This window comes from Myxine glutinosa, chromosome 1 (assembly GCF_964187855.1).
Source record: "Myxine glutinosa chromosome 1, kmMyxGlut1.1, whole genome shotgun sequence".
Lineage (NCBI taxonomy): Eukaryota > Metazoa > Chordata > Myxini > Myxiniformes > Myxinidae > Myxine > Myxine glutinosa.
The window spans coordinates 313,226,384-313,240,062 of NC_136261.1; the positions used below are offsets into that span (position 1 = coordinate 313,226,384).

A 13,679-nucleotide genomic window follows, 5' to 3' on the forward strand; every position below is an offset into this window, starting at 1 on the left:
TCTCCCTCGCTCCTCCCCTCCTAGATTCCCCTCTCACCCCTCCTCCTCAAAGCATCCTCCCCGCTTCTTCCCCCTTCCAACTTTCACCTTCATCTCCCTCAACCTTCTGCCTCACTCTTCCCCCTCGTCAAATAACACCTCACTGCGCCTCACCCAATCACCATCAAACCTTTTGTCTGCCCCATTCTTCCCTTTCTCCAAGCTATTCTGTAATCTCTGACACACCTTCAACAGCTCTCCCTACCTCTTCCTCCTCTTCCACATCTTACCCTACCGCTCCCCCCCCCCCCCCCTGTTCTGTATCCGATGCTCCCCCTTCCTCTTCCTTAACAGTATGGACCTCAAACATCCGGGGCCTTCGCTCAAACTTGTCTGATCTCTCCATACAGGTTGCTTCTGACAAACCAGACGTGATCTGCTTAACAGTAACTTTCCTCCTTCATGATGTCTCTGATTCCTTGGTATCTCTCCCAGGTTACTCCCTCCCCCGGTATGATAGACCTGAGCCTCGTCCTGGAGGTGGGGTTGCTATCTTTATAAAAAACTCTGTTCCTCACTCGCCCTGCACTGCCCTCTCTCCACCTCACCCCCAGGAATACCTTTGGCTACGGCTTCCCCTTCGCTCCCACGTTTTGTTCATATGTGTGTTGTACCGTCCACCAAACAGTGAGGACTCCATCTACATCTCGCTGTCTGAGAATATGGACCAACTTCTATCTACCCATCCCAACTCTCTCTTCCTCATATGTGGTGATTTCATCTGTCACCATGCCAGTTGGCTGGGTGTGGGTACCTCTCTCACCAGCCATGGCTCTTCAGCAAAGGACTTCTGTGACTCACTGGGACTGACACAATGTCAATTTCCCGACCCGGATTTCAGTCAACGGAGAATCTTCTCTTCTGGACTTGGTTATGACTAACTTCCCTGAAAATGTCTGCTGCTCTTCTTCCGCTCCAATCGGCTCTTCTGATAATAATAATAATAATAATAATTCATTTATTTTGTATAGCGCTTTTCCAGAAGCCCAAAGGCGCTTTGACAGAGTGGCAAACATAATGCATAACAAAATGCTTGATCATGTGCTTGTTAAAGTGGACATCTCTCTGACCATTCTCAGAGAGCCTCCTCAGCGTCGACGAGTCTGGCATTTCACTCAGGCCAACTGGCACGGTCTTCAAGCAGCCATCAATCATCTGGACTGGTCTCCCATCTCTACCGCCTCTGACATCAACTCATCCTGGGAATTCTTCCAAAGTAAATTGCTCTCTCTCATGCACAGATTTATCCCATCTCGTCTTCAGTTGTCATACCCTTCCTCCCGTCCATGGTACACGGAATCTTGTGGTGAGGCTATTGCCCAGAAACAACTTGCTTTCGTCTCCTGGAAAACAAATCCAACGGAAGGAAATCTCATTTCCTTTCACAAAGCCCGAATCAGGTGTGTGTCCACCCTCAGGAGAGCCAGGAAACAATATCTCTCCGTCCTCAGGACCGAACTCTCTTATCTGTCTCCCTCTTCCAAATCCTGGTGGCGGCTGGTAAAATCTGTTTCTGGTGTTTGTTCCCCCTCCATCCCCTCCCTCACCTCAAATGGCCACACGGCTGACTCCGCACGTGAAAAAGCAGAATGCCTCAACTCTGTGTTTGCCTCTAAATCTTGTGTCCCAAACCCATCCCTCTCTGTACCCACCATACCCAGTCGTACCCAGCTGCTCCTGGACTCTGTGTCCTTTCCTCCTGAGAAGGTGGAAAAGTTTCTGTCAACCCTCGACTCGGATTCTGCAACTGGACCTGACGGCATCAGCCCACGGGTCATAAAATCCTGTTCTTCCACTCTTTCACTCCCTCTCTCTGTTCTCTTCACCCTCTCTTTTGCTCAAGGTCATCTTCCATCTGCTTGGAAATCTGCCAACATCACCGCGTTGCACAAAAAAGGTGCAAAAACAGATCCCAGCAACTACAGACCAATCAGCCTTCTCCCAATTATCAGCAAAGTCATGGAATCCATCATTGCTTCAGATATGAAATCTTTCCTCTTCTCCAATGGCTTGAGCTCTGATCATCAATTTGGTTTCAGACCTGGACACACTACTCTGGACATGCTGCTTCTGCTTTCTAAACAATGGATGGAGGTCCTCAATGCCAAACAGGAAATTAGAGCAGTCTCCCTTGACATATCACGTGCCTTCGATATGGTCTGGCACACCGCTCTGCTCACCAAACTCTCCTCTTTTGGTATCCGTGGAAATCTCCACGCATGGCTGGCGGAAGTCCTCTCTAGTCGTAGTCAACGTGTGGCCCTGAATGGGTTTCTCTCATCTCCTCTTCCTGTTCAGGCTGGAGTTCCCCAAGGCAGTGTTCTGGGCCTTGTGCTTTTTCTAGTCTTCATCAATGATCTCTCTGACTCTCTTGAAAATCCTCTCTATCTCTTTGCTGATGACTCTACTCTCTGTCGCTCCATTCCTCATCCCTCAGATCGGCAGTCTGCAGCCTCCTCACTCTCTGCAGACCTGGACAAAATCACAGATTGGGCAAACAAGTGGAACATGTCTTTCAATCCTGACAAATCTCACACTCTTACGATGTCTCTCCGAAAAGACCGACTGGACAACCCTCCCATCCACTTTCTGAATAATCCTCTCCAAGAAGTTCTGTCACTCAAGCTTTTGGGTCTCACTATCTGCTATGATCTTTCCTGGGAAAACCACATTTCAAATCTGTTCTCCAAAGCCAGTCGCCGACTGGGCATCCTCCGTCGTGCGAAGTCTTTCCTTGGCACACCTGAGCTCCTCACCACATACAAGGCTTTCATCCGCAGCTCAATGGAATTCTGCTCTCCCCTCTGGGCTGGTGCTCCTGCCTCACACCTAGCTCGTCTTCACGCTGTTGAAACCAAAGCATTCAGAATCATTGGAATCTCCCGCGATGAAGCTAACTCAAAGGGCCTCTCACTCACTCCCCGCAGGCAGGTTGGTGGTCTATCCGTCTTCTACCGACTCCTCTCTGGCCTTGCCCCCCCAGCTCTCTCTGGGCTCTGTCCCGCAAATATTCCTACAGGTCGCACAAGATCTGCCTGCAACCCTCTTATGGCTAAACTGCCAAAATCAAGACTCTCTGCTCACCTTCACTCCTTCATTCCTCTTTTCTCCCACCTCTGGAACAAACTCCCTCACTCTCTTCAATCCCACTCCACCCTCCAGGTCTTTAAAACAGCTGTACACCACCATCTCTTATCTTCCCCCATCCAAAACCTTGATCTTTTCTACCCCCGCTAATTTCACCCCAATTCCACTTTTTTGAAATACCAACTTCTGTCCTGGAAGTCCTTGGTGTCCTTGTGTTTTATACTTCTTCCTCCCCACCCCCCCCCCTTCCCACGCCTCCTCCCTCCAAGCCCTCTCCCTTCCACACATCTCCCTGCTCTCAAATGTTGTGTTTGTGTGCTTCCCCTTCTCTCCCCATCTTGTCTTCCGCTCCCTCTTTTTATATATTTTGTTTGTCTGGTTGATTTGTTTGTATAGTAAATGTTAGCTCTTTGACGAGCCTCGATTCAGTATACAAAAAAAAAAAAAAAAAAATGTAATTGAGAATATAATAATTATTAGTTGGTTGTTGAATGATCTTCAACATTTCACAACAATATATATTCTGGGAGTGGAGGCGGTTTGTTGTTGCAGTCTGTGGTGTCACTGGCTGGGCGTGGGCCGTGGGGGTATGTACGCATCCGGGTGTAGCTGCTGCAAGTGGAGGTGTATGTGCCCCTGCTGGCCCACCTTAGCTGACCGTATCGAGGTTGAAGGGCCGAAACGGGATGATGCTGAGGACCTCGACGGAGGACCCGGTCAGTGAGGCACACTTGTGACCAGGTGTGTTTTGATATTATGTTATTTGTGTACGTATATGTATATATATATATATATATATATATATATATATATATATATATATATATACATATATATATATATATACATATATATATATATATATACACACACACACATGTATATATCACGATATCTCAAAAGGTTCTGGACATGTTATGACAAAACTTTGTGAATGAGTTGGTTCGGGGACAAGAACAAAACCAATCAGATGTTGGTTCAGGTCGGAATCCAGGTCCACCCTATCAGTGAGACACAAAATGTAGATCCACCTCGCACAGGTATGCACTTTACCGAGTGCCGTTCTAGTTTTTTCTTTGTGAATACCACGATCTTTGTGAATACCACGAGAGACCTCCAAAGACACAAGGAGAACGTGTTATTTGGTTTAATTTCTCAGTATTATAATAACATTTGGAAACAATGAAAAAGTGACAGCATAACTTGTGGAAAAAAGAGCTTTTAACACAGCATGTTGTTTCACAACAGTGAGTGCATGTATCCATGTACGCACCACATACTTTGGACACCAAAACAATGTGAGAAAAGCAGCGGGAAGCCAGCCCGCACAGACATATTTAAACTTGCGCGCGTACACAAAAAGCACAACTCCTTTGGCATGCTATATGACACTTTCAATCTGATCTTCATTCATTCTGTTGAGGACGTATAGTATATCTATATATAATGCGACAAAGTATATAAATATACAATATTTACATTTACAGGTGTGTGCGGGTGTATATATATACATACAGCCTGGCTGTTATAAACTTCCAAAGGTGCATGTAAACAGGTTTTACTCTTTTTATCATTAAAAGGGTGGGTCTATAGGTGCTCCTCTCTTCGATGCAATTGAGAAGTCCTTCATATTGGAGGGCTGCATAGACGTCCGAGGGTCTGTCAGGTGTGGAGCTGACCCAGAAAGTGACGTATTGATCACGCGTCGTTCGAGACCGGTCACGAAAGACGTGCGCAGACACGAGGAGATTCGTTGGACACACAGATGTTGGCACAGAGCACAGTTGGCCTGAAAGAAGTGCAGGTGCAAGAGATTGATTTGAACTCGTCTTTGGCTTAATGTTTCTTTATATAAGGCAATCTTGTGTCGGTAAAGTCTTGAAATGATCTTGATTGACATTTTCCTTACCTGCTCATGGTACAGTTTTACCCAACTCTTCCATGAGCTTTGCCCGATATCAGAAAAACAGTTGGACAACTTCTCTTTATTACGGTGCCAAGGGAACTGAAGTCCGCCGAGGTTTGAGGTCCACTTGATGATGCGATCACATGTGCCGCTTCATGTGCAGTGCCAGGTGATCAGAGCGAGAAAATGCCCGCTCGCACAGATGGCATTGAAAAGGTCGATGACCGGTATGTTTCCGGTAGTGGCGAGTCAGCTCATCCGATCGGGCAAACTTCCAGCCGCAACCTTCCCAGTTGCACTGGTACGGTTTCTCACCTGTTGGATGGAGAGAGACAAGCTTTAGAACAAGGTGGCATGCAATAAAGGTGTCAAAAGTCTTCTTGAGAGCAATAACATACCAAGGTACATCAATCGTATGTCAAAGATTCTGCCCTTAGCACGTGTGGTGTTGTGTATCAATAATGGTCCAGCTCAGCATGATGCGGCCGGACATCCCAGGATCAAACCCTATCATTTATACTCATGCGCACATTCATTTCCTTGAGATTCCAGCAAAGGTACTGAGGATGTCCTACATGTGAGACTGACATGAACAATGAATGTCACACAACTGACATGAAAAATGTCCGGTGATATAACTGAAATTGTTCTTAAGAAGGAACAATTTCCATGAAAGAAAAATAATTTGGATGAAAGAATGGCTGAAATCATGGATTTAAAGGGGCAGTTTTTTGCTAGCCAAATATTTTGAGAATATGCTGGTGGAAGACCTTAAAGAATTTAACTGCAGCGAACGTCCCTCCCAAAATGTCCGATGACCTCTTATAAGAGGCGAAACCCTGAATCGAGGTGTGGGACGCACATCTGAGAGATTCCATTGCACCTGTAGAGCGGCTAGAACGAACACCTCGGTTTTAGGCCTCTTGCTCCGCTACTGCTGGCTTTGTGTTCGAAACCGATTGGCATGAAAAATTGAACCGATCAAATGATCTCAGTTGCAACTGACGTTCAGAAAGGTGACTCTTTTTACGTGCACCTCATACCTGTCCGATTTTAGTTGACATTCTCAAATTTGCCAGTTGGGCATGAGAGTTTGGATTCATGAGAGATTGGGCATGAGAGATTGAGAGTTTGGACATGAGAGTTGGGCATTTAGACGTTGTTTTTTTTGTTTTTTTTAACATTGTTTTCGTAACTTCTTATCTTTTGTGTTCATTGGAAGTAGAAAACCCATCCCTTAAAATATTTGTTCTCGCACTTTGTAGGAACGCGTTGGATATCTTTGAGTAATCTGGTCGTTAAGTGAAAATGTCTTCCGACATCTCAAACAAAGAGTTCGATAAGCCGCCCACTGCACTCCTCTCTCCAAATAATGAACAAGTTGATGTGTAAGGAATTGGATCAGCAGGAAAATCGCCTTTTAGCAGCAGCACTGACAACAACGTCATAAACACCATAATGAGCGTAATGAGGACACTCTTATAGCCTCATTATAGGGAGCTTTGTGTTTTTTCCTTCAGAGCGCAGGAAAGAGTTACAATTGTGCACCATGGCGTCTTGCTGACTCCCCCTGGCCACCAACCTGTCTGTCCCTTTTTGTCTTTTTTATCTTCTCTTTCAGGTTTCCAGTCTTCTTCACCTGATATTTCTTTCTTCTGGTAGACTTTTGAAATGTGTTCAGGTGGAGATTTCTCAATGTTCGCATAACTTACAAGTTTTTTTTTTGAATCGAAGAATGCTTTCATTGCTCTGATTATTTGATATATTTGTCGATATCAAGTGGAGGGTCTGTTACTTATCTTTACCTGGCCTGGAGGTACGCGCACTCGCCACCGAGTCGTCCCATGGATGTTTCTCATGCAGTGTGATAGATAGATCAATGTTGTTGCTGATAATGAAGACGTGGTGGCCAACGTTTGTTAAGCTGGGTGCCCCATTTGCTAGGATTAGCTGCTGGATGCCAAAGATCCCACAATTTGTTTCATGAAGCGTAGGCGCGTTATCACTGGCACTTTGGCTAAATTGCAAATTTGTCACTTTTACTCTAACTTTAGGAACGGCCACCTGGCTCATGTTAGACTTGAGCCAAAAAAAAACGCTCTCAGTTGACCACACAAGATGGTGAGAATATATATATATATATGTATGTATGTGTGTGTGTGTGTGTGTGTGTGTGTGTGTGTGTGTGTGTGTGTGTGTGTGTGTGTGTGTGTGTATACATGATTTCCTTATCTTCATCTTACATCTTCATCCCCACATTGTTGTGATTCAATGACAAATGTCCAACAGTGTATGTATATGAAAACAGCACTAGAAACAGTGCAGCATGCCCACCTGTATGTGTTCTCAGGTGCGCTTTCAGATGTGAGCTTTTGGTGTACGTTTTTCCACAGCCCGGGTACTCGCAGGTGTGTGTGGCGGTGCGTTTTCGCGAGCCCCATGAGCGTCGACCCCGCTTGCCAGGGCAGGCCTTGGGGGCAGAGAGGAGTGCGTCTCCAGTTGACGCTGGGCCGAAGCACGCACTAGAAGAAGCAGAAAATATTCCAGAGGCATCGAGGAGCGGGGATGAGGGTGGAGTGACAACACCATGCTGCGACAGCCCCGCAGGCACCTGCTCCCTGCATAGCAGGTTGAAATGACCCTCGAAATGTGCAACAGCATGTTGTTGATGGTGATGTTGCTGCGACTGTTGATGTTGTTGCTGATGATGACGATGTGGTGGGCAATAAAACCTGCCATAGGCCATTTGGAATCGCCTCGGTAGGGCAAAGGGTGGTGGTGATGGTTGAGGGTATGACCCCTGCATACAGTGAGGGTTTGAAGGAGCTGAACAGCAGGAAGACTCATCCAGGGCACCTGTGGGGCTACCGGGTGCCTGCAGCTGGCGGAATGTGATGGGAAATGGCGGAGGGGGCACTCCCGGCTGCCTGTAACTGCAGTGTGACGTTGACCCATTAGGCATAGATCGATGACCTTCCAACATCGGGAAGTGCTCCTGTTTTATTCCCTGTCCAGCTTGTTGAATCTGCACAAGAGGGATGAGCCGTTGGCCCGTCATGTTTTCCTGGTGTTCTCGAGCTTCAGGGACCTCGATGTAGTGACCCCCTGGGAACCTGGCATCCTCCGATTGGGTCGGGTACCCAGAAGACAAGTCCACGTCTGCGGTAAACAGCTCCGCCACCAAGCTGGACTTACTCCCGTACACATGCGGGTCACCCGAGAACGACGACAGGTAGCCATGTGCCGAAGCTCCGGATTCGCGCTCCGCATAGGCGCCCGCAGCACAGCTTTCGGGAGTCTCCGGGAGCGAGTACTGCGACGGGGTGGCCGTGGCACCTTCGTGCATCCCAGACGCCGCTACGCTGCAGCTCCCCACGTTGGGCTGAGATCCAAAAGAGAGAGGCGTCCCTGGGTCTACCCCACACATGGAGAATGCCGGTCGGGGCGCAGAGTTGTTCAGGATAAAATCGATATCGAGTAACTTTCCCAGCTCATCTTCATCACGTCTCATGTCCCCATCGACGCCGGGAACCTTCCACATCTGCAGAGGGAAAAGCAATTGGCATTTACAGGAAACGTCCATGCAAGTGCAACAGCAAACCTGTACACAGGGCCCTGTTGCTAGAAACCCGGATAAGCCCAACCTGTGGATAAATAATTACATTTATCCACAGGATAGCTTCGAGCAACCGGGCCCAGGTATCCATCCATTTCGGACACGTAGGTACAGGTAGGAGATTTTAGAGCTCAATCTGCAGCTTCACATGCGTTCTTAACCTGTCCTTAACCTGTTGTTGTTAACCTTAACCTGTCTTAACTTAAAAATTGTAAATTGCGTCAGCATTTGGATGGTAACTTCACTCGGTCACTTCTGACTGTTCATCTGGTGCGACCCACCCACGGGGAACGTATTGGTCTCCCGAGCACATCGATTAGGATCTCCGGAGCAATAGGCAGTACCCCGAGCCCTTCACGCAGGGGCCAGGTCGTAACACCAGGTATCCATCCATTTAGGACACGCAGGTACAGGTAGGAGATTTTAGAGTTCAATCTGCAGCTCCACATGCGTTCTTAACTCTGAACATTCTATTTATAAGCACAATGCACACCCCGAAGTACAAGCTTCCAATTGTCGAAACATCACTAAGTTTCCTCGCACAGGTATACATACCTGCAACCGCACGAGCTAATTGTAATGGCGGTTAGAGCGACACTATACACTTTCCCGGAATGCTCGTACCAACATATTCGCACATGTCGACGGGTTTTCTGACTACCGGGTGGTCAACCCCATCCTTCCCCCTGCTGTCTACAATCGAAACGTTCCTTACATTCAACTTGTCGAAACGCCTGTCGAAAAGGTCTCCGTAGGAATGCGCAAAGGTAGAGATCGATGGTAACCCGGCGTCAGCCACGGCCATGACTGACGATGCGGAGCACCCGCGGAAACAGACCCCCGGAGGAGCGCTCTCGGACCACGTGGAGAGCGGTTTAAAAAAAACACAACTTTGAACACGAGCGCGATCGATTGAGGAGCCGCGTCGGTGTAATGGTCTCGCGCGCGCTTCGCGACTGCCTGCGTCCTCGCGGCACCCCCCGCCAGATATGGTGCGGTGGGCGGAGTCAGCGCCGCGTCGAGCGAGCCCTGGCCTCATGATGACGCGGCGCTCGCGGCGCCAATCGCCGCGCGGGCAGCTGGGAAGCCGCGCTCGCCAGGAGCTCCATTGGCAGCGCTGCTAAATTTAGGCGGAATATAAAAGCGCGGCGGCTTTGGGGGAACACCGGCTCCACGCTTGCCGATCGCTGGAATCCCGTGTTTGAAACGCGGAGGGGGCTACGCGCGCACGCGCCGACCCTCCAGGGAATGAGGGCACTCAGCTGATGATCCCGTTCGTCGCACTGATGTCTGATACTATTAGAATGGCCCTGAACGAGTGTGCGTGCGAATTGGTGATGAACGTCTGTGCGCATTGATGGGACCGCAAAGGAGGTTTTAAATGAAGTAGTAAAGGGGACCGCTGCGTGGATCTCTCCTTCCTACCAAGGAATGATAGATAGGCCTACAAAGCTCTACAAAGTATAAATCACGATCATTTGTATGTATATATATAATTTTTTGTGTACATATATATATATATATACAAATGATCGTGATTATTGCTTACCACCATCGGTTGGTAGTAGTAGTTGTATAGTAGTAGTTTATGACCTGGTACCCTGCAGGGGACATAATCTCCTCTCATTCTCTTTCTCCCCTTTGTTGGATTGGATGTTCTTGGGATCCTATTAAATTAGTGGACTCGCCGTTTTGAGAGGATCTGTGATTGAAACATTGATGGTGGACGGTTCCCAGCTCATAAGACTATGCACATGGACATTGAATCGGGCAGTGGATATTAAAGTTGAAGGAATTCTTCAGAACTCTCACTCTCCAGTAAATATTCCGTGCCACTGCCCGGGGTTTCCATCGTGAAATGTCTGCAGTTATTAAATGAATACAGCGAGTACAGTACAATGTCCTGCTCGGTTGGCGGTCTCAGGAGTTTGGTTTTGAATTCCTCGGTGGAACTTCGAATGTGACAAGGCTTGTGCTGGAGAGAACACGACTCAGCTGTTACCACTTACACAATTTCCCCACAAGCCGCGATTAAACGTCCATTACGACGCACATTCGCGCCTTCCTCCACCGTGACCAAGAAGAGCAAACGTTGTTATTGTAATAACTTTCACACCATCTCATTGCGGGAATCCGTCATCCTCGCCATTTAATACAGGCCAGTGCCCTTCATCATTTCAAATACACGTGCTGTGTACACTCTTAAACCGGAATGATAATTTAGGCCGTCACTCACAAGCATCTATATGTATATTTATTATATATATATATATATATATATATATATATATATATATATATATATATATGTATATGTATATTATATATATATATAATATATATATATATATATATATATATATATATATATATATATATATATATATATATATATAATATAAATAATACATATATATATATATATATATATATATAAATAATACATATATATGAATACATATATATATATATATATATATGAAATACATATATATATATATATATATAATTATACATATATAAATTATTATATATGTCTAACTACATATGTATTATATATGTATAAAATTATAAAAATATTATATTTATATATATTTATTTATTTATTTAAATATATATATATTTATATATATATATTTATATAGAAATATTTATATTTTTATATATATATATATATATATATATATGTATGTATGTACATGCAAGCGCAAGCTGTCCAATTTCATTCGGTTGTCCGGCTAATCGGTACATGAAAAACGTTTCACTCATCAATGTCTGACCCCTCGCGGACTCGCCCGGACACGAAACGTTTCCCCAGAAGATCAACAGCAAAGTGCTTAAGCCTCAACGCCCGAGACGAAACGATGACGCGCCGGCGAGTGCTCTCAAAAGCCTCATTGTGAGACCTCGCCGAACGCACGCTCCCCGCCCCGCACACAGCACGCTCTGCCACCTTCGAAGGCACTCTTCGTGCTCAAGCACACGCCCGTTCGTTTTCCAAGCATGGAGCGCCCTGGCTCTTTGGATCACAGTTTGAATCTATTCTGAGCGATTCTTAGCTGTGCGTTCAGGTACGGGGCCTTGTGACGTTTACTAGATTATATAAACCCCGAGCGGTGTCGAAAGTCTCACTTGCATTGCCACCTTCTCATTGTACCCACGTGCAATCGCATATTGAGCGCACCTTCACCTTTCAGTCATAGAGTCCTCCGACAAAGGCATTCCACTCTAATTCTATATTACAGTTTATGATATGGATCTATAAGTAATGCTGCAGCTCTGGTGTGTGTATGAGTGTGTGTGTTATATGTGTGTGAGCGTGTGTGTGTGTGGTATATGTGTGCGAGTGTGTGTGTGTGTGTGTGTGTGTATGTGTGTGTTATATGTGTGTGAGTGTGTGTGTGTGTGTGTGTGTGTGTGTGTGTGTGTGTGTGTGTGTGTGTGTGTGTGTGTTATGTGTATGAGCCTGTGTGTGTATGTATGTATGTGTGTTGTATGTATCTCTATGTATATGTGTTTGTATGTATATGTTTGTGGTATGTGTGTGAGGGTATGTGCATAGGTGTGTGTTATTTATTTATTTTGTTATATAAGTGTATGTTTATGTGTGTCTGTATGTATTTGTATTTATCTATGTGTGGAACCAATCTCAGTGGTATAATATATAGTTCGAGTGTCTGCTCTGAGTCTGGGAGGTCGAACTCCAGAGTCTTACCAAAGACTTTAAAGATGGTACATGTTGCTTTCTTGCTTGGCGTTCAGCATTCAAAAGGATAGACTCCGGACAAACATCGTCAGGAAGGCAATGGCAAACCACACAGAATAACCCTTGCCAAGAAACTGCTTTGGCAGCACCAACACTCTGCTTTGTAAAGTGTAAAAACAGTATGTATGTATGTATGTAATCGATTCCATGAGCCTTCACATCAGAGAAAAACCACCTTCATAGAAAAACCATTTATTAAGGATATTTTTGGAAAGGCATTTTTATACATTGCAAAATCAACCAATCCAGATGTGTTAAGATTAAGAATATGGAATTTAGCCAACTCAGTCTCATAAAGACTACTTGTGAGAAAGGTACATTCATACATAGTATATCCATTATCCATGCATGCGACATTCATACATAGTATTTTTATTTTTTTTTGTATACAGAATCGAGGCTCGTGAAAGAGCTAACATTTATCACAAAAACAAATCAAAGCGACAAACAAACAAAGTATATAAAAAGGAGAGCGGTAGACAAGATATCCATTATCCATGCATGTAACATTCATACGTAGTATATCCATGTATGTAACATTCATACATGGTATATCCATGCAGGTAACATTCATATGTGGTATATCCATGCATGTAACATTCATATGTGGTATATCCATGCATGTAACATTGATACGTAGTATATCCATGCATGTAACATTGATACGCAGTATATCCATGCATGTAACATTCATACATAGTATATCCATGCATGTAACATTCATACACAGTATATCCATGCATGTAACATTCATACACAGTATATCCATGCATGTAACATTGATACGTAGTATATCCATGCATGTAACATTCATACGCAGTATATCCATGCATGTAACATTCATACATAGTATATCCATGCATGTAACATTCATACACAGTATATCCATGCATGTAACATTCATACACAGTATATCCATGCATGTAACATTCATACGTAGTATATCCATGCATGTAACATTCATACGCAGTATATCCATGCATGTAACATTCATACATGGTATATCCATGCATGTAACATTCATACATAGTATATCCATGCATGTAACATTCATACGTGGTATATCCATGCATGTAACATTCATACGCAGTATATCCATGCATGTAACATTCATACGTGGTATATCCATGCATGTAACATTCATACGCAGTATATCCATGCATGTAACATTCATACGTGGTATATCCATGCATGTAACATTCATACGCAGTATATCCATGCATGTAACATTCATACGTGGTATATCCATGCATGTAACTTTCATA

At 45.0% G+C, this 13,679-nt stretch overlaps 1 protein-coding gene across 1 annotated transcript; it reads right to left on the minus strand.

The window, feature by feature from the left end:
* Positions 1–4,258: 4,258 nt before the first annotated feature.
* Positions 4,259–9,632, minus strand: LOC137414753 (uncharacterized). Its single transcript, XM_068100261.2, has 3 exons — positions 9,364–9,632; positions 7,367–8,573; positions 4,259–5,347 (listed from the first exon to the last, which is right to left on the minus strand). Exons 1-3 carry the CDS (start codon positions 9,451–9,453, stop codon positions 5,172–5,174), a joined length of 1,473 nt encoding a protein of 490 aa, XP_067956362.1. The 5' UTR covers positions 9,454–9,632; the 3' UTR covers positions 4,259–5,171.
* Between the last annotated feature and the right edge of the window lie 4,047 nt (positions 9,633–13,679).

Coding starts and splice junctions, on each gene's coding strand:
- LOC137414753 (XM_068100261.2), bottom strand. CDS start 9,453: ATGGCCGTGGCTGACGCCGGGTTACCATCGATCTCTACCTTTGCGCAT. Junction 8,574..9,363: donor GGCGTTTCGACAAGTTGAAT/GTAAGGAACGTT, acceptor TTCCCTCTGCAG/ATGTGGAAGGTTCCCGGCGT. Junction 5,348..7,366: donor GCACCTGAGAACACATACAG/GTGGGCATGCTG, acceptor TCCATCCAACAG/GTGAGAAACCGTACCAGTGC.